Consider the following 19,105-nt stretch of genomic DNA (forward strand, 5'->3'; position numbering starts at 1 on the left):
GAAAGTTCTTTTCTAGATAAAATTCCAAAAATTTGGAATCCTTTCCCTTTATCTAGCTTGATTTTCAGAGCTATGTGGTAAATGTGAGTTCGTATTTGGGGCAGGTGGTGTCTGTCTCATTTTATAGTGGAAACTGAAACCTGGAAAGAAGTGATTTGCCTAAGGCCATGGTTCCTATCTGCTCACCCCTTTGAGAATCAGATGAAGACTATAGACACTGCCTTTGGAAAACGATGCGCTGTTCACGCATAATATTTTGTGTATAGTTCCGGTGCATTTAAGGACCTTCTGAAGCTAAGGAAACCAACCATCCCAGTTTACCTGGGGCTTCCTGGTTTTAGCACGTGTGCTGGGAAATGCTTCAGTTCTGGGCAAAGCAGGGCAGTTGGCAACCCTACCCGAAAGCTACACAGGGGAGCTATGAGCTCCAAGAGAAGATGTCCTGCACTTCTTAGGCAAGGTATAGGCCAGGCATCTTGAAGCCTCGGTGGCCTCGGGCCAGGGCTTTGCTTCCTGGTGAGGGATGACACCTGCCTCTCAATCCCCTTCTTGAGGATGAAAACTAGATCCAGCCACCCAGTTCTAGACTGGAGTTCCTTGAGACTGAGCTATATCTTCTTAACTTCTGTGTATTCTAGTGCTCATCGTAAGGCCAGCACCTGGTCACTCTTGAATGAATGACAAAAGATTTTGCAAATTATTCTGAGTTAGAAAAGATGCTTCCATTTTCAAAAGACAGAAATCCAACTCAACTGACTTAGGCCAAAGAAAAGGTTGTGAGGGCAATTATTAGCTCATAAAGCTGAGAAGTCCAGAGGATGAAGCTAATAGCCAGAGCTGGCTGCAGACCCTCAGAAAGCCATCAGGAATCTGTCTCTCTATACATCATTTGGCTCTGTTTTCCTCCTTGTGGGCTTCATTCTCAGGCCAGTTTTTCTTGTGTGGTGCCAGAGATGGCTGCCCACAGTGCCAATGAGCAACTCTCATGAAAGAGAGCTCCTCTTTCCCAGTAGTTGCAGCAAAAGTCCAAAGGCTGCCTTTGATTGGCTAGTTTGGGTCACATGCTCATCCCTGAGCCAATCATCAAGACCAGGGAAATGGCATGCTCTGATTGGCTAGCACTGAGTTGTGCACTCATCTTGGAACACATAACTTGAAATATTGAAGGCCTGTCCTTATCTGAGCCACTTGAGAACGAGGTCTTCAAACTAAAATCAGAGAAAGGAGGGCAGGCAGAAGTCACAGCTATGTTTTACACACCAGAACATGATGAGTGGTTCCCTGATACGGCTGTGATGCGCTGTGACAAGTGGACCAGGGTAGAGGTGGGGTACCTGGGTCAGAGCCCACAGACGCATGATCTGTGGCCACAGACGCATGATCTCTTGCTAGTGGCAGCTCCCTGCTGAGAGTTCAGCCACCTGGGCAAGGTAGGAAAGCAGAAACCTGACCTCCCGTGTTTTCCCTCTGCTTTCTCCCTTGGCTACTCCAGGTTCTTCTGTGACCCAGTTGCTGGCCCGAGACATGGACAACGACCCCCTGGTGTTTGGCGTGTCTGGAGAGGAGGCCTCTCGCTTCTTTGCAGTGGAGCCTGACACCGGCGTGGTGTGGCTCCGGCAGCCACTGGACAGAGAGGTATGACTTGCCACTACCCCTGCCCTTGTTCTGTCTCGGGGACAGGAAGAGTTGCCAGGGGAGGGATGGTCCACCGTCTTTTGGGATCTTCCTCTAAGACCCCATTCTGACTCCGAAGTGGCGTCTTCCTGCCTGAATGGTATTCCTCTTCAAGGGCCAATGCTGGTGTCTGGACATAGGGTTGGAATGGGTCGTTAGAGGTATCTCCAAGCAAGCAGCTACATTGGAGAGGCAAGAGGGACAGTGACCCTGGGTTCATCCCTTCTAGAATGGGACTCCATGGAGGGTACAAGTCTACCCCTACCCCCAGTAAACATTCCCCCAGTATCCAAAGAAGCAGGAATTGACGGCATGGTAGCCCTTAGCAAGTTAAAGTAAAGATGTGACACATTCCCAACCCTTACCCTCTCCTTGCGTTTGAGGGAGGGGCCATAGAGGTGTGCAGTGACTTGCTCAGTGTCACACAGCACCTTAGAGGCAGAGCCAAGACAAGCACCAAGATGCTTAGCTTCCATCCTTTTATTGCTCTCTTAAAGCAAGGATCCATATTCCACGCCTGCTTCCCCAACCCAAAGGGCAATGCTGGTATTTTAGGGAAGCCTTTGGATACCTGGTTCCAGGCAAGCTCCTAGGGCAATCCTAGAACCCCTCCCACCCCATTTAGGGCCTGGGAGCCAGGACCTAACTCAGCACCACCTAACTGCCCCCTTCCTCTCTCACTTTTCTTTCAGACCAAGTCAGAGTTCACAGTGGAGTTCTCTGTCAGCGACCACCAGGGGGTGAGTGTCCCCTGGGGCCCTGGAGACATGTTCCTGGGGTCACAGGACTTCTGGGTCCCTTGGGTGGAAGGGTTAAGAGTCAGGTGGCAGCGCTAATTCCCACCTTTCTCTTGCCAGGTGATCACACGGAAGGTGAACATTCAGGTCGGGGATGTGAATGACAATGCGCCCACATTTCACAATCAGCCCTACAGCGTCCGCATCCCTGAGGTAGGAGCTGCCAGGGTCGTACCTGGGGGTATCAGGGACCTGCTTCTCCCCAGACCACAAGTGTGTAGGTGAAGAGTCAGGCAGGGAGTGCAGCTCTGGCTCTTCGGCCCAGACCTCAGCCCAGGTACCAACTCTGGGCAGGTTGGTCAACATGCTGGTACCCTGGGGATCAGGGCCCAGCCTGGGGTTGGGAAGAGCAGCTGGGCTGTAGGTTGGGAACCTTGTGCTGGAGGCTGACCCTCATACCTCCAGCTGCAGCTAATGGTGGGATAAGAGTTGGGAAAAGCAGCTGGGCGTGGTGGCTCAAGCCTGTAATCCCAGCACTTTGGGAGGCTGAGGCGGGCGGATCACAAGGTTAAGAGATCGAGACCATCCTGGCCAACATGGTGAAACCCCATCTCTACTAAAAATACAAAAATTAGCTGGGCGTGGTGGCGTGTGCCTTTAGTCCCAGCTACTCGGGAGGCTGAGGCAGAAGAATTGCTTGAACCCAGGAAGCGGAGGTTGCAGCGAGCCGAGATTGTGCCACTGCACTCCAGCCTAGCGCCTGGCAACAGAGTGAGACTCTATCTCAAAAAAAAAAAAAAAAAGAGTTGGGAGAAGCACGTGTCGCACCCTCTTTACTTCCATTCATATCCAATTGTGGGCCTTGGGCAGACCTTACCCCAGGACTTTGGCCAGAATCAGGTGCCCCCAGGACTCAGGGAGTATACAATTCTAGGAAGGGGCTTTCTCTAGCCCAGCGGTCTCCTGGGCCCCTGTACTGTGTACTCTGAATATGTTTGCATGAGTGCATGTGTGTAAAATCAAGCCATTGCTGGTAATTGAGAAGTACAAATTACTGCATTAAAAATGGTTCGTTAATAAGCTGGCTGCCAGCTCCCGATGGCACCAGGGTTCCCACTGCTTGCAGCCCCTCGCCTGGGTGGCTGATGGCATTCTTATGGTCTGGCGGTTAGTGATTCAAAGACTCTGAAGCAGGCAGGTTCTCGCTGGGTGTCCTTCAGGCCTGCCCTCAGAGTTTTGAGTTGCGCGGTGGCAGTGAAGGGTTGGGATGGGAGACAGAACCTCTAGAAAGGCAGGTTGGCACCATGTCATTTGCGTTCTAATCCCTATATGCTATCAGCCATTGGATCAGGAAACAAAGAGTCTTTAGAGAATATCACGATTAGTTCAACCATGAGGCTAGGCATGGGAGAGTGGCTTGCCCGAGGTCACGCAGCTTCAACTTCGAGCTTCCTGGCTTCCAGGGCAAGCTCAGACTCTCTCAAGGGTGACAAGATCTTGCTTGTACATGCCACTCCCTGGCCTCCGTTACTCAGCTGCGAGCCAGGGGTTCTATGCTTGCACCAGGTGGAAGAGAGGACAGATGTGCAGGGGGCCGCCGCGGAGGCACCATGCCCTTCTCCCACCCAGAGTGGGAGAGGACTGGGGAGCCCACAGTCCTAAACATGGGGGCACGGTGCCCTGCACTGTGGCCGGCATGCCCAGGGACTGCAGCTTGGCTCCTGCTCTCTCTCATTTGGAAGTCTCCCTAATTTAATTAAGGGTCTCTACGTGCCAGCCTGCACTCCAGGCCTGGGCTCAGAAACCAAGGGCATGGCTCAGAGTTAATGAGCCTTGGACCCATTGCTCAGCTGCCATCCTGGCAGGCATGGCTGCCCTCTGTCTTCCCTCTCAGGGGGCAGCAGAGAGCCACACCGGCAAGGAGACAAGGGGTCACGTCCCTCCTCTCCCACCCTTGGGCCAGGGCCCAGCTTTTTTCTCTCTCCTTCTCCAGGAGATGTGACTTCCAACACTTGGCCCTGTTGAAATCTCCTGGGATTCATCAAAGGCCTGTGCCTCCAAGGAGAGAGTCTCTTCAGTCATTCATTCATTTATTTAACAAATATTTATTGAGTGTCTGCTGTGGGCTTGGCTCTGAGCCAGGCTATCATTGTACAGAGACCTGGGAGGCCACAGGCATGTGGAATGACAGGAATTAGAACAAGAGGCAGGAGACCCTGCGTCCAGCCCCTGCTCTGCTCCCAGCTTGCTGGGTGCGTCTGGGCCTGTCACTTCACCTCTCTGCGCCAAAGCCCTCCTCATCTAATAAAAACAAAAGTGCGCGTCTACCCATCTGACAAGGAGAGGGCAGGCTGAGAGGGGCTGGCTGCAAAGGACACCCCATCCTTGGAGGAAGGCCCATGTGGTTTACTTGCTCATGTGTAAACGTCCCCGGTCACTTTAGTGGCCTGATACTCGATGCCCTGCTTGGGGCTGCTCAGTGTGGCCAGTGTGGATGTGGTGTCAGCTGGACAGAGGCCTGGCCACTCCTGACCAGCCCTGGCCTGGTGTGGTCACCTGAGCTGGAACCTAGCTGCCTGGCTCTGACCCCAGGTAGGGTACCAGCCCAGAGTCTCCTGGGCCGTGGCCCAGAAATGAGCCCAAGGTTTCCAGCTTGCATTGAGGTCACGGAAACCCCAGGCTCCAGCCCTTTAGAAGTGGGATTAAGCAGCAAAGGCCCTGCAGATATGAACAGGGTGAGGATGCAAGCCGGAGAAACAGGGTGGGGGAGCACTGTATACCCTGTTGGGTGTGAATGCCAGAGTCTGCCATGGGTGACCAGAGAAATCTCAGCAGGTTTCCTGGAGGAGGTGTGTTTCCAGCAGAGTCTGGTAGAGGTAAACAGTGGATGCTCCTGTGCTGTTTTGTGGGAAGAGAGAGACCGAGTCAAGACACCTGGGTTCTAGTCTGCTGGCTTCAGGCCCTACAGATTCAAACAAGAGGTTGAACCAGACCTCTTCCAGGGCTGACATCCCATGATCAGAGGATGAAACCCAGCAGGAGAAGCTCTTTGCCATCCTTCAGTGCCTTATTGTTTTTTGTGGGATGGCGGAGAAGCTCTGGTGGCTGCCTCTACCCATTCAGTTCCTCTCCTGGTCATCTTAGCCATCTGTACCCTTTCACTTACCCTCCTAGCTTCTCTTCCTTCAGCTGTAGGGCCCCAATAATGATGGGGTCTGTTGTGTGCAGACCCCAGGGATTGGCGCAGGGAGCAAGCTACAGGGTGGCAAATCCAGGTCTATCTAAGGAAGAGCTTTCTAGTGATAAGACTGCCCCCACACACCCGTGCACACAGGCTGTGCCCCTGCCTTGCTGAGAATGTGCTGAGCTCCCCATCCCTGGAGTAATGCAAGCAGAAGTAGGAGGACCGCTTCTCTCCAGCCATCCAGCACTGTGTATTGGGAAAGTGAGGAATCAGAGGGTCCCAAACATGCCCCAGCAGAATTTCCCAGGGGACTGGTTAGGAAGCATATTCTCGCCCCCTGCAATTGTGAATCAGTAGGCTAGGGAGAGCCAGCCCAGGAAGCTGCATTTCTAAAGCTCCGCTGGTAACGGTGAGAACAGCCAGGTTTGGGAAGCCTTGGAGGATTCCACTAGAAGTTTTCTGAGAGGTGCTGAGGGCAGCCCATCTTGGATGTGAACATTCAGTCCCTTCATGGCTTCCTGGAGACCTGGCCCACGTGCACCCAAGTCCTCAGGCCAGGAACAGCAAGGGGTGGGAGGCGGTTCAAGGCCATGTGTCAACCTGCTGCCCACCTCTCCTGGACCTCCATTCCCTCTGAAAGCCTCTGCCCAGTCCAGCCCTCCCCCAGCTCAGGAGAAGCTGGGCAGGTGTGTGTTTGGGTTTTGTTTGTTCTCGTTCCCCTCCTGCCCACCCCACTCCCCTCACTAAGCAGTACTCCATGTAATTATCCATTTTATCAGGGTGAAAGGCCCTGCAATTCACTTGTCGAAGCCCTAACGAGGCAGCGTAGATGCTTTCAAGTCCGTAAAGAAAAGGGAAATCCTGCTAGAATTGGCAACTTAATTCACCAAGCCAGCCTCGACAGACCTCATTAAGTCCCCGTGTATTCATTTCAAGCTAATGGCTGTCATGCTGACTGCTGTTTGATTTGCTGTAATAGACTTTTATGGCATTCCAATTTGCTCAAACGTGTTTGCCTGTGTCTGTGCCCAGCGGTGCTGCTCCAGTACCTCTGTTAGGAGTGTGTGCCTGCCTCGCTGACCTTCAGCACTGCCCCCTCCCTGCTCCTCCCAGGGCCACCTGCTCAGCCCTCTAATGTGCTCTAGGGAGGTGACCCTGGTGCTGGGGTGTTTAGGCAGGAGGATGAGTGTCAGGTTAGAAGTCAGGTGGTGCCAGGTGGCTCACTGGGTCAGGGAATCTGGAGGATCCACTGGAGTCTCTGAGATGGCTGTGTCCTTGAAGTTCTGACAAGTTCAGCCTTCTTAGCTGGGCAGTCTAGGCCTTTCTGCATCTAGCATCAACCTACCTTTCCCAACTTATTTTTCAATATTTTCTTCTGCTCTTCCTCCATGTGAACTCTCCTATCAGCCACAGAGCCAATTCGACGGCAATGGATGCATGCCTGTCTGTTTCTCTTTCTCTCTCTCTCTCCTTGTCTCTCTCTCTCTCTCTCTCTCTCTCACACACACACACACACACCCCCTGTACTTTTCTAACTAGTACTGGAGTTCAGCCTAACTCAACTCTGCCTGTCCTTCAAAACCCACATCTCATCTACCATGCTCTGATCTGCCCATTTTTTTTTAATGAATACCACAAACATTTGTTGAACAGCTTCTGAGCAGGGCCCAGGGATTCTGAGCTGACTTAGGCATGCAGGGTAGGAAAAAGATGCTACCACTTGTCAGCCGTGTGACTTTAGACAAGTGACATAAGCTCTCTGGACTTCACCTTTCTTATCTGTAAGATGAGCAACAGTATGTGTCGTGCAGGATTGCTGTGAGAGAATATAGCTAGGAAAAGTCCTTAGCACAGCCTGCGGCTCATAGCATATTCAATGAAATGCTGGTGATTAAGACCAAGTTCTCTGTCCTTGGTGAAGGCAGTTTTACTAAGAGAAAGACAAGTAAGTGAATGTCTAACTGCATCTAAATATATTAAATAGCATGGTGACTTTGTATGTGCACAGTGTATTGGAAACTGTGGTCAGTACATGGGGGCTATTTGTTTGGGGCCTTAGAGGCTGAGTAGGAGTTTATTAGAGAAAGAGACTATGGTGTCTATGAGTATCACTCACTTTCTGGGATCCTGTAGCTTCATTTCATATATTGGAATTTCCCAGAAGAAAGTGAACTCTGAATTCTGATTGAAGACACTGCTAAGGAGGGACAGTGGTTATGTGGATGTGTGTCCCCACTGTTACCTCAGAGAAACAAAGCCAGGCCGGAAGTGAGCCTCTGAGTCCCTGCCCAGGTCTCCAGGACAGATCCTTGTCCCATGGCCTCAGGTGACCAACTTGAGGCAGGGATGAGGCTGCGATGGGGAGAGCTGGAGCTGGGCTAAGAGATCATGGGAACCTGAGAGATGGAGGGCCCTTGCCTGAGCCTCAGTGCTGGTTGGGGGCAGGGTCAGAGCCGAAGCCATGCCTCCCGGCCCTGGGCCCCACTAACCTGCACCACCTGTCCATGTCCCTTAATAAGGATGAAAGCTGCTCATTCCCTGTACCTCCTTACTGAAGATGGGAAAGCAGAGAGAGGGATATCCCTGGACACCATTTGTCAAGGAACTCAAATACATGTATTTCCGTGGTGACAGTAATAATACATTGGCTGTTGCTGTTGGGTTCCTGTGTGCCTAACACTGTTTTCTGCATGGGATCTCACGGATCCCTCACCACCACCTCCTGGGGCAGCCACTCTTGTTATTCCCATCTGATGGAGACGGACCCTGAAGGAGGGTGTTACGTGACATGCCCAAAGCCAGTCAAGGGATGGAGCCAGGATTAGGAGCCAGGCCTGGGCTGGAACTTTTTGGCAAGTAGCTTCACTTCTTCCTGCAAAGTAGAAATAATTATACCTGCCTTGCAAACATCGTAGTGAGGGTTAAAGTACATGAGATCATGCACATAGAGTGCTGAGTCCAGGGCCCAGGATAAGTGTGTGTTTCCCCAGGAAATGGGTGCAGCTGTTGTTTGTACATCCATCTCTCCCACCAGACTGAGCAAGGGATGAGCTTGGTCATCTGTGCATCCTTGGTGCCCTGCCCGGGCCTGGCGTGGGGATGGTGCTCTGTGAGTGTCTTTTGAGTGAATGGACTTTACAAATGCAGGCAGCCGTGTGGCTCCCTCTGACCCTTGGGTGGTGTGAGGACAAAAGGAACATTTACACAAAGTGCGGTGCCCCAGCCAGCTGGTCTGCTGAGGTGAGGGGTTCCTTATTGTGCATGGTCCAGGGCTGGGCGTGGAGCAGTGAGGCCTGGCACTGAGCTGGCAAGGGCACTTTCACGTGTGCCCTGCACCCCACTTCCCTCCCAGACACTGAAAGCATTGTTGCTCTCTGCTGGTGCCCACTACTTCCTGGATCTCAGCCCTTTCATCCTGTGTGCTTTGGCCTGTGAGGAGCCCTGGAGTAGTGGTCAGACGAGGCCCAGAGCATGCAGAGTTGGATTTGGTCCAAGAGGCCAACTTATTAGCACCCACCGCAGCCAGCAGCAGTGCCTCAGCTACCTTCCCGCACAGCGTGCCTGTCAGATGCTGAATGATTTATAAACTGCATCCTCAGGTTGCAGCCAGAGGTTGGGGGGAGGTACGAGGGTGCTTCCACTGGCTTGTGCCTGCCGTGGCCCCCGAGGTGACAGCTCCACTCATGAGCGTGTCATCTCCCACTCCAGGAGAGGCAGTCCCTTGACAGGCCATATTAATTTATACCTCGGGGCCACGGGCCTCGGCGGCCCCTCTGCATCTATAACCGTGCACCTATTGATCTGGGAGAGGGAGACCAATAAATCTTCGCAGGGGCACTGGACTCCTGCAGGCCACAGCCAGAGTGGGTTTGTTCTGGCCAAGCGGCAGCCCCAGACGATGTCTCTGTGGCCCTCAGCGACCACCCTGAGGTGCCTGCCCCTGCCCTGGACTGTCCCCTCTGTAGCACAGTGACGCATGCCTGGAGCCCTCCTCTCTCACAGCAGGCAGATGCCATCGCCGCGGCAGCCAGGACAGCGAGCTCTGGGCTTGTAGTGGTGAAGCGACATCTGCTTGTGGGCAGAGCAGCAGGGCTTTCTACACAGTCCTGAGGAGGGTGTGTGTGTGTGTGTGTGTGTGTGTGTGTGTGTGTGTTTGTGTGTTCTTATTTAAATGATATCATCTTCTGCATCTCCCAGTGTTTGCATTATCTTTCATTTGTCCTCATGGGGAGAATTATTCTTTCCATTTTATAGGTGAGAGAAACTGAGGCCAAGACAAATTCACTGACTTCTCCCAGTCCTCCATAGTCAGATACACCTGCAGCTAGAGCCGTCATTTTTTTCCATCCTGTGTCCTGCCTCCCAGAGGGCCCTTTGAACTCGCTCTCACCTTTCGGCATCTTCGTGTGTATTGTTTCGCAATTTGCCATGGCCTGCTTTTCATTTAACAAAAGTTGCAGGGGTGAGGCCCCGATCCAGGCCTGGCTGGGGGAGGTGATAGGGAATGCTGGGCCTCATGCACAGGCTCGGGGGTTCCAGTGGAGAAACTGCACTCAGATCCCACTGCTGGCTCTCTGCAGTGAATGCCACCCCTGCTAGGCATCACCTTGTACCTCAGGATCCAGCTGCGGTCCTAGCGACACCCCTTCCTTGTAGCCTGCAGGATTAGGTGCCGCAGAGGCACCTCCATGATTTCAGTTGACTGTGCACACAGCACTGTTTGTAAGCAGCAGGTGATGACCCCCTTCCCCTGCCCACACACGCACAGGCTAAATGCCAGCCTGCTCCCCTTGCCTGAAGGGAAGATTCAACATTTTCTGCCACCTCCTTCTGGTTCTTAGGTGCCCAGGAGGGAGGCCCACAAAACCAGGGCCCCAAGCTTAGCCCAACAGAACTCTGAGGCTGCTTGCCTCCTCCACCCAGTGGGGTGAAGCCAAGGACCCCCAGTCCCTCATGTCCCCTGTAACACCACCTCCTTCTATGCCCATTGGGGGGCGTGGCCAAGGCTGTGGGTGCCCTCTATCACCCTCAGCACCAGGAAAGAGGAGAGATGGGAGCAGGAGATGGAGGGAGCCCAGCTGTAATTAAAATTATTATTTTGTTTTAATGGTAATAATGTTCTTAATTACATCGGTTTCCTCGCCGATTCTAGCTGGGAGTCTTTGGGGGCCCATATAATTCTATTGCAATGGCTGCAGGACCCTCTGCCATGAATACGAAGCAGGGGGACTGTGCGGAGCCCAGCTCTCAAGCATTAGGAATTCTATGGCACACAGCGGGACAACTTTTATGGTGCCCCCTGCCCTTTAAATAAAGAACCTCTAAATGGAAGGAGATGAGGCAGCCTGCTGGATGTTCTGCTGCAGTGCTGGGCTCTCAGCCTCGCACGCCGAGTTCATCTGTTGTCTTTCAGCTACTTTCTCTTAAATGGTCTCCTTGCGTCTGTGGTGGGGCCTACTGAAGGAAGGGTACAGGGTCTTCTGCCTGGATGCCTTTTCCTCCAGCCAGTGGGACACCCCAAGGCAGGGCAGACTTAGGAAACCAAGGGTCTAGGAAGGCCCCACCTGCAGCCAAGAGTAGCTTTGTATCGTGAGAAACTGTCCAGCTGTGACATGGGGACCAGACTTCTGCACTGTGATGGGACCGTGCACATGTGGGCTCTAACTGCACACCGGGAGGCCGTAAGCGAGGTGTTAGCCTCTCTGAGCCTCAGTTTCTTCATCTGTAAAACAGGGATACACAGAGTTGTAAAGGTTTAATGAAAGCATGTGTATGAAGCACCACACACCTGGGTTGTACTTAGTAACTCATGGCTATTTTTGTTTGTTTGTTTCTTTCTTTCAGGATCTCTTGTAAGGCAGGTCTGGTGGTGACAATTACCTTTCCTTTCTTTTCTTTCTTTTTTTTTTTTTTTTTTTTTTTTTTGAGATAGGGTCTCACCCTGTCACCCAGACTGGAATGCAACATCATGGCATGATCAAAGCTCACTGCAGCCTCAACCTCCTGGGTTCAAGTGATCCTCCCATGTCAGCCTCCTGAGTAGGTGAACTACAGGCATGTATCAACATGCCTACCTAATTTTTGTATTTTTTGTAGAGACAGGGTCTCACCATGCTGCCCAGTCTCACCTCAAACTCCTGGGTTCAGGCAGCCTGCCTGCTGCAGCCTCCTAAAGTGCTGAGATCACAAGCATAAGCCCTCTCTCCTGGCCTGAAGAGCTACTCGGAAGGCTGATGTCGGAGGATCACTTGAGCCCAGGAGGTTGAGGCTACAGTGATTTGTGATTGCACCACGCCACTGCACTCTAGCCTGGGTGACAGAGAGAGACCGTGTCTCAAAAAAAAAAAAAAGAGAGAGAGAGAGAAAGAAAGAAAAGAAAAGAGAAGAAAGGTAATACCCATGAGTTGCCAGTTAAAAACTACGTGTGGTCCTTCACACGTGCTCTTCAGGAAAGTTGCCTGGAAGTCCAAGGAACTCGACAGATAGACTCATCCCTGTGGACTGATTGGCTGAAGTTATGGCATTGGTGGTCAGGAAACTGACATTCCAGTGACAGTCAGGAAATGTGTGGAAAACATAAAACAAAGACAGGACAAGAAAAAAAATGAAACAATCATCAAGCAACAGCTAGTAATTGGCCGAGAGTGCTCCACATAGACTCTGTGAAACCAGCACAGGGTGACCCTGGAGGTGACAATCCTCACATTCTGTAGGCAGGTGACACACTGAGCAAGGGTAGAGGATCTTCCCAGGGTCACCCCGCAATTAGTGGCAAAACCCTGACCTTCAGAGATGGCTGGGGAAGATTCTCAGGAACTGGCTTCTAGAACCTATTGAAATGGAGCCCAGCCCTGGGCTAGAGGCACAGCACTGCTTTCCTAGGTAAGGCCTGAGTGTCCAGAACCGGCTGGGATGAGGGTGCTCCCCTCTGGGCAGCTCCCCAAACCCCATGGGCAGTGGGCCCAGACTGCCTTCTAGATGCAGGTCACAGTGTCCACAGGTGTCTGATCGACCACCAGCATGCTGCTGTTCTTCATGTTTCTGGGGTCTCTAGGATTTTTATCGTGGCCCCTTCACTTATCCTAACAAGTTCAGCTATTCTCAAAACAGCCTGGGAACAGGTCTGGCAGCCCCTGTGACACAGAGGCCCACCACACAGTAGGCTTGTATTGATGTGTGTTCAAACTGCCTGACCCACCTTGTTTTCTCCCAGGGGGGGCAAAACAAGAGAGCCTGAGCTTTGGGCTGACAGAATTATTATAATTTCTCTGATTCTTAGCAGCCTTTAATTACTTAGCAACTTTGTGGTGTTGGCTGGAAGCTGTGAGGGTTGGGTCTCCCTCTTTATAATAACCTTAAGTGGAAGCTGCCTGTCTATCTATTAAAAAGCTCGTTCTTCTTTCCAGATGAGATAATGCCACTGAGAGATGTAACCCGGGCGTAATCACTAGGTACTATGTAATCGTCCCCCTCACTGTCTTCATCATCAATCGGCCAGCCCACCTCCCAGGCGCGGGGCACTGCCAGCTCCAGAGAGCTCAGTGCCCACTCATGTCCTTGTCCCGGAGGGTCATGGGCTCAGGCTGGCCCCCTCTCCCAGTCCTGCTCCGGAGAAAGGGAAATGGTGTGGGAGGCCTTTTCCCACTGACCCCTTCCTGTCTCTGCGCCTCCCAGTCTGAGCCCACGCCTCCCACCACTGCTGAGACAAACCCTCCCTGTCAGAAATCCATCCGATCTGTGTAAGGATTTGAGCTCCAGACGTTCCTTGTCATTCCTATCCTCAATACCGAGTGGTCACTTTCCCACCGCCCAGCCGTTGTTCATGCTGTGCCCTCCCCTGAAATGCTGCCATCCAAGCCCACCGCACCATCTTCCCACCATGAGCCAAGCCCAACACTTCCTTCCTCAGAATAATCCCATAGGAGAGGACGGGGAAGGTTGGTCCTTTATCCCATTTTACAGATAAGCAAACCAAGTGCTAGAGAGGTCAGAGCGCCATATCCCCTTCAGAAGCAGCTGCTCAGGGCCAGCCCCAGGCTCTTCACTTAGTCCTCTCTACTCTAGAGTTGGAGACACAAGTCTTTGCTCCTATACCCACCCATCTGAGCTTCTAAACCTCCCTCCCAGGTGGGCCTTCTGCCTCCTGACCTTGGCCCAGGCTTTCCTTCCTGGGGTGGCCCCTGGCCCCCCACCTGCAGGCAGGAGAGGTCACCTGCCTGTGCACAGTAAGGCAGGTGCAGCTCTGAGAGCTACAGTGAGGTGAGCTCAGCCAGGAGCCTTGGGCGAGTCACGTCGCTTCAGGAGCTCCTCTCTAAATAGTTCTGCTCATCCTGGGCCTGTCCATCCCATGCTGTCTGGAGCTTAAAGCCTCATCCCAGTGACACGGGTTAATTCCTGGAGTATTTTCTCTGGTGGCCCCCACAAGCTTACCTAAGTTTTGTTTTATTTTTTGAGGAAACATTTTACTTAAGCTTGCATATGGAGAAGTGAACACTCATAAATATTCAGCTTTAGGAGTGATTGCAAAGTGAATGCATTTGTGTAACTGCACCTGGATGGAGAAACAGAGCCTTGCCAGCATTTAGAGACCCTATTATGCCTCTTCCTGTCCCTCTCCATTCCCCCAAAGGTAGCCACTGTCCGGCTTCTAACCCCAGGGCTTGCTTTTGCCCATTGCCATTTTATCATATCTATTTCAGTGGGTTTCTATTGCCATCTCAGCCCCTGGGAACAGGCAGCCAGCTTCCTGTTGGGGGCCACTCCCCACACTGCTTAGGAGCACTGTATTAGGAGTACTACAGACGACTTTGAATCCTGCTCTTACCACTTACATCTGTGTGTCACCGGGAAGCTCACTGTCTCTGATCAAATGTGTGTGGTGCTGATACAAAGTCACCACTGTACAGGTGGCATGGGATAGCTAGCCTACACCCTGCACTCACTGGGGGGACTATCCCCTGTGGTCATCACCTTGAGACACTCTTTTCCTGGTCCAGGGTCATCTTTCAGGTGGGCATGGAGCTGCCTAGGAGCTGGGATAAGAGTCTAGATGGTTTAAGTGGGGAATGACGGGGAGATGAATGGGTTGGGGGAAAGTTAGAGAGGAAGGGGAAGGGAAAAAAGGAGAGGGGTCTTTCCCCCTCATAGTAATCTCCTTCCATCCTCAGTGTAGTCCTTCCAGTCGGCGAGAAAGGTGTAATTGTCTCCATGTTAGAGGTGGGGAAACATACCCAGCGAGGTTAAGTGACTTGTCCAAGGTCACATAGCTTGTCTCAGATCTTGTTGCTGTTGTCTGCCCCCGAAAGCAAGCCCAAATGCATTTACCCCAGGAGTAGCCAGCCACTCAGGGCTTGGGGTTTACTGCCCAGCTTCTGCCTTTAGAGGAGCCTGCCATGAGACAAGAAGGTGGAAGCGGGAGGGTGTTTGGTTGAGGGAGGAGGGATTCATCCAAGATGACCTTTATTGTGTTCCAGTACCTTCAGCCTCCCACAAAGCTGAGGTTCATATCAGCAACCCAATCTCAGTCCTGCATGGGAAAACACAAAAATCTTTAAAGGCTTCTTAGCAGCTTGAACTGATTTTTTTTTTTTTTTCCTTTCTTGGTCAAGGCTGGGGCAGGGCCAGGGCAATGGGAGAAGAATAATAAATCCTTCTAAAGCATCGTCTTTCTCCTCACTTCCCCCAAACCATCAGATCCCTCAAATGCCGGGACTACCAAACCTTAGAAAAAAATATTCCACCCAGCACAGCCCGAAAGATGGAGATGAGGGAAATGCAATAGCAGCTATTGGGGCGGAAAGCCCTAAATGGTGTGGAAGTAATGCCTAAAGTGTGCTGGCGATGACAGACATTTCCACGGAGCCATACTCGGGAGGCACGGGTCGGCGTCAGCAGCCGGAGAAAATAAATAAATAAATGAGCAAGCCTCAGAGATCCCGTTTAACCGTCATTGCCATGCAGAGGGGAGGGATGGGGCAGGTCACTGGTAAGGGGCAGGAGGAGGGCAGAGAGTCTCATTCTTGTATTCTGCATCCATCCATCCATCCATCCATCCATTCATTCAAATGTATTGAGTCCCTGGGATGTGCCAGGGATGTCGCAGAAACCTTTCTGTGGTGTTCTGAGGCTGGCAACCAGAAGCTCAGAAGGGTGGCAGGGTCTCATCCTGGTCCCCTCTCCACCCTCCCCTTAAACATTCCTTCCCTAGCTCTTCTGTGTTCCTGCACCTCCACCTTCTTGGTAGTCCCCAAGGGCACTATGCCACAGGGCCTTTGCACAGCCTTTCCACCTCTCTGGAACACATCACCCTCCCCGTTTTTCATGAACTCCCAACTTCCCCTGGGATCTTCCATTCCTGATTCATCCCTCCTCCCAGTGCAGAACAGATTCTTCTGTTCTTGGGCTTTCAGAGCTTCAGAGCTTCTATAGCTTTGACCTTGGGGTAGAAGTACTCCCTTATATTCAGGACTCTGATCACTGTTGGCTTCTCACAGGTGACTGTGAGCTCTGTGAAAGCAAGGGCAGGGACATGTGGCTTTCCACCCTGGACGGACCCTCAGCGCTGGCACCTGGCAGGGACTCAGTGAATTTCTTGCATAATGCAGTCCCTGCCCCCAGGGAGCTTCCTCCCCGCTCCTCTGCAGCCCATATCCTTTAAGAGAGAAATTCCATGAACCAGCCCTTGGTCTGCCCTCTTCCAAGACCCATGCTGAAGGTAGCTCAGAAGTGCGGTCCAAGCTCCCTGCCAGGCCATGGGAGAAGGACCAAGTCTGGCCTCATCAGAGTCAAAGGCAGCTGGTGGCAAAATGAGGATGCCTTGCTCAGGGCTACTGGAAGAAATCACGTCATCTAATGGGGCTGGAGTGTGGTAGGCAGACTTATGCCCCCCGTCCACCAAAGATGGCCATGTCCTAATTCCTGGAACCTGTGACTGTGTGACCTCCCATGGAAAAAGGGATTTTGCGGTTAAGGACCTAGAGATGGTTTATCTCTGTGGGCCCCCTTTAATCACCAGGGTCCTCATGAGAAGGAGGTGGGAGGGTCAGAGGAGAAGACATGACAGTGGATGCAGAGGTGAGTGGGGGATCTGAGGTTATTATGTTGCTGGCTTTGAGGATGGGGGAAGAAGACAGGAGCCAGGGAGTGTGAGTGTCCTCTAGAAGGTGAAAGAGGCAAGGAAACAGATTTCCCTTAGAGCCTCCGGAAGGAACGCAGCCCCGCGACACCTGGATTTTATTTTATTATTTATTTGTTTGTTTGTTTGTGTGTTTGTTTACTGAGACACAGTCTTGCTCTGTCACCCAGGCTGGAGTGCAGTGGGCAGTTTCAGCTTACTGCAGCCTCTGCCTCCCAGGTTCAAGTGATTCTCCTGCCTCAGCCTCCTAAGTAGCTGGGATTACAGGCATACATCACTATACCCTTCTATTTTTGTATTTTTAGTAGAGATGGGGTTTCACCATGTTGGCCGGGCTGGTCTTGAACTCCTAACCTCAAGTGATCCGCCTATCTCTGCCTCCCAAAGTGCTAGGATTACAGACGTGAGGCACTGCACCTGGCTGGCACCTGCATTTTAGCCCACTGAGGCCCATGTTGAACTTCTGACCTTCAGAACTATAAGGTGATAAATCTTGGTTGTTTTTAGCCACTACGTCTGTAGTCATTTGTTCCAGCAGCAATGGGAAATGGATACAGGGTGCTTTGGAGGCAGAGCAGTAGGGCATGCATTCTAAAATGCACCCCTGCAGCACGCCCAGACTCTGCCTCCCTTGCTTCTCTGAGGACCTTCAGGCAGGAGGATGGAAGTGGGTTGTCTGCACAACAGTGGGAGGCAGGTGGTTGTTGGGAACAATCCACTAGGGCCAGCCGTGTCCAGGACTGGGGAGGGCAGCTGGCTGGAAAGAGGCCTCATGGAAGCCAAGAGGGGTGGGGTGGGAGAGTCCAGGAGCCCCAAGCTGCCAGCTGCAGGCGGGAACCCATGCCATAGGTATGGAGAGAGGGAGAGCTGCCAGGTACGAGATGCTGGGGGTACTGCATCCAACAAGTGCCCACCATGCTGCTGGGACACCACAGAGGGCTCAGCAGAGGCCTGAGTGCCCGTGACCCTCCTGGGAAACCTGGCCTCTTGGTAGCAGCCCAGAAACCAGAGAGAGAGGAGTCCCTGCTTGGCTTGCTATAGCAGAGTGGCAGTGGCATGCTGGAGTGTTGGTTCCATGTGCTGGCCCTACCCTCATTCATTCACTCATTCACTTATTCATTCATCTCCTCACTCACCGAACATTGCCTGAGGGCCTGGGTGTCATGCCCATGCTGGGTGCTGGGGACACAAGAGAAATGAGACCTGGTCCCTGGCCTCCAGCAGATCCTGGCTGAAAGCCCATTCACAGCAACAGGATGGGAGACCCAGTGCTTGAGCACCCGGACAGCCACCAGCCAAAGCTTGCTCTCTGTGTTGCTAAGGGGTGGAGCAGGGGGTTCACCCATCCCAGCTTTGGTGCTACAGGAAAGCCAGGCCATGCCCTGGTTCCCAAGTCCCTTGTCCTCCTGTGGCATGTATCAAGCACATCTTTCTCCAGGCAGCAGAATTGGGTCAAATGGGCTCCAGGTGAGGCTGGCAAAGTGGCTGTCCCTGCACCTGCCCCCACTGCAGCAGCCAGCACTTACCTGCCTCTCCACGTGGACCCTGGAGGCAGGAAGCAGGCACTGCCTGGGTCTGGGTGTGCAGAGGGGACTCCCCTCTCTCTGGGCTCTCTGCCTGCTTCTCTATTTCTGGGGTAGGTGGAAGCCCCAAAAGATGCAAAAGGGCTGCCTGGAGTTAGAGGCATGAAGGAGGAAGGGGCAGGGCACAGGCCTGGCATGGGCTCAGATAGACCGTTCCCTGTGCTGACCTCTTCTACTTTCTGCTTATACCACTTGTCTGACACCTGGGACCTCTTAGTCTCAAGCCCCAGGATTCATGAATGATAAAAAAAAAAGGGGGGGGTCTGTATCTTATCATTTCCTTGAACCTCTAAAGCCCTCTTCCAAGACCCATGCTGAAGGTAGCTCTGTCCCACCCCTGCCCTGTCACACCCCTGTACCTGCCCCCACTGCAGCAGCCAGCACTTACCTGCCTCTCCACATGGGCCCGGGAGGCAGGAAGCAGGCATTGCCCGGGTCTGGGTGTGCAGAGGGGCCTCCCCTCTCTCTGGGCTCTCTGCCTGCCTCTCTATTTCTGGGGTAGGTGGAAGGGGTACTGGACAGAGGGGAAATGCTGAACAGCAGTAATAATAACAATCATGGAGACTGCATGGATCACTCGTGTGCTTTTTTATAACCAATCTGTGGCAGAGGCACTGAGATTCTCCCCCTTTTAAAAATGAGGAAGCTGAGGCTCAGAGAGGTTAAGTCTTGCCAACATCACAGAGCAGAGATGGGATGTGGACTGTCAGTCACTCCCAGCACCTCTTACCATGCTGCATCTCTGTTGACTGAGGGTGGGGCTGCAGAAGCGTTTATCTCCAGTGTCAGGTGC

At 52.6% G+C, this 19,105-nt stretch overlaps 1 protein-coding gene across 5 annotated transcripts in view; it reads left to right on the forward strand.

The window, feature by feature from the left end:
• CDH23 (cadherin related 23) overlaps positions 1-19,105 on the forward strand; it is a 423,515-nt gene that overhangs the window by 111,683 nt on the left and 292,727 nt on the right. For all 5 annotated transcript variants that reach the window (XM_074382361.1, XM_074382354.1, XM_074382359.1 and 2 more), the window contains exons 4-6: positions 1,493-1,635; positions 2,367-2,414; positions 2,532-2,624. In XM_074382361.1, coding sequence (XP_074238462.1) covers positions 1,493-1,635; positions 2,367-2,414; positions 2,532-2,624 — 284 coding nt within the window. The remainder of the gene's footprint in view (positions 1-1,492; positions 1,636-2,366; positions 2,415-2,531; positions 2,625-19,105) is intronic.

This window comes from Saimiri boliviensis, chromosome 12 (assembly GCF_048565385.1).
Source record: "Saimiri boliviensis isolate mSaiBol1 chromosome 12, mSaiBol1.pri, whole genome shotgun sequence".
NCBI lineage: Eukaryota > Metazoa > Chordata > Mammalia > Primates > Cebidae > Saimiri > Saimiri boliviensis.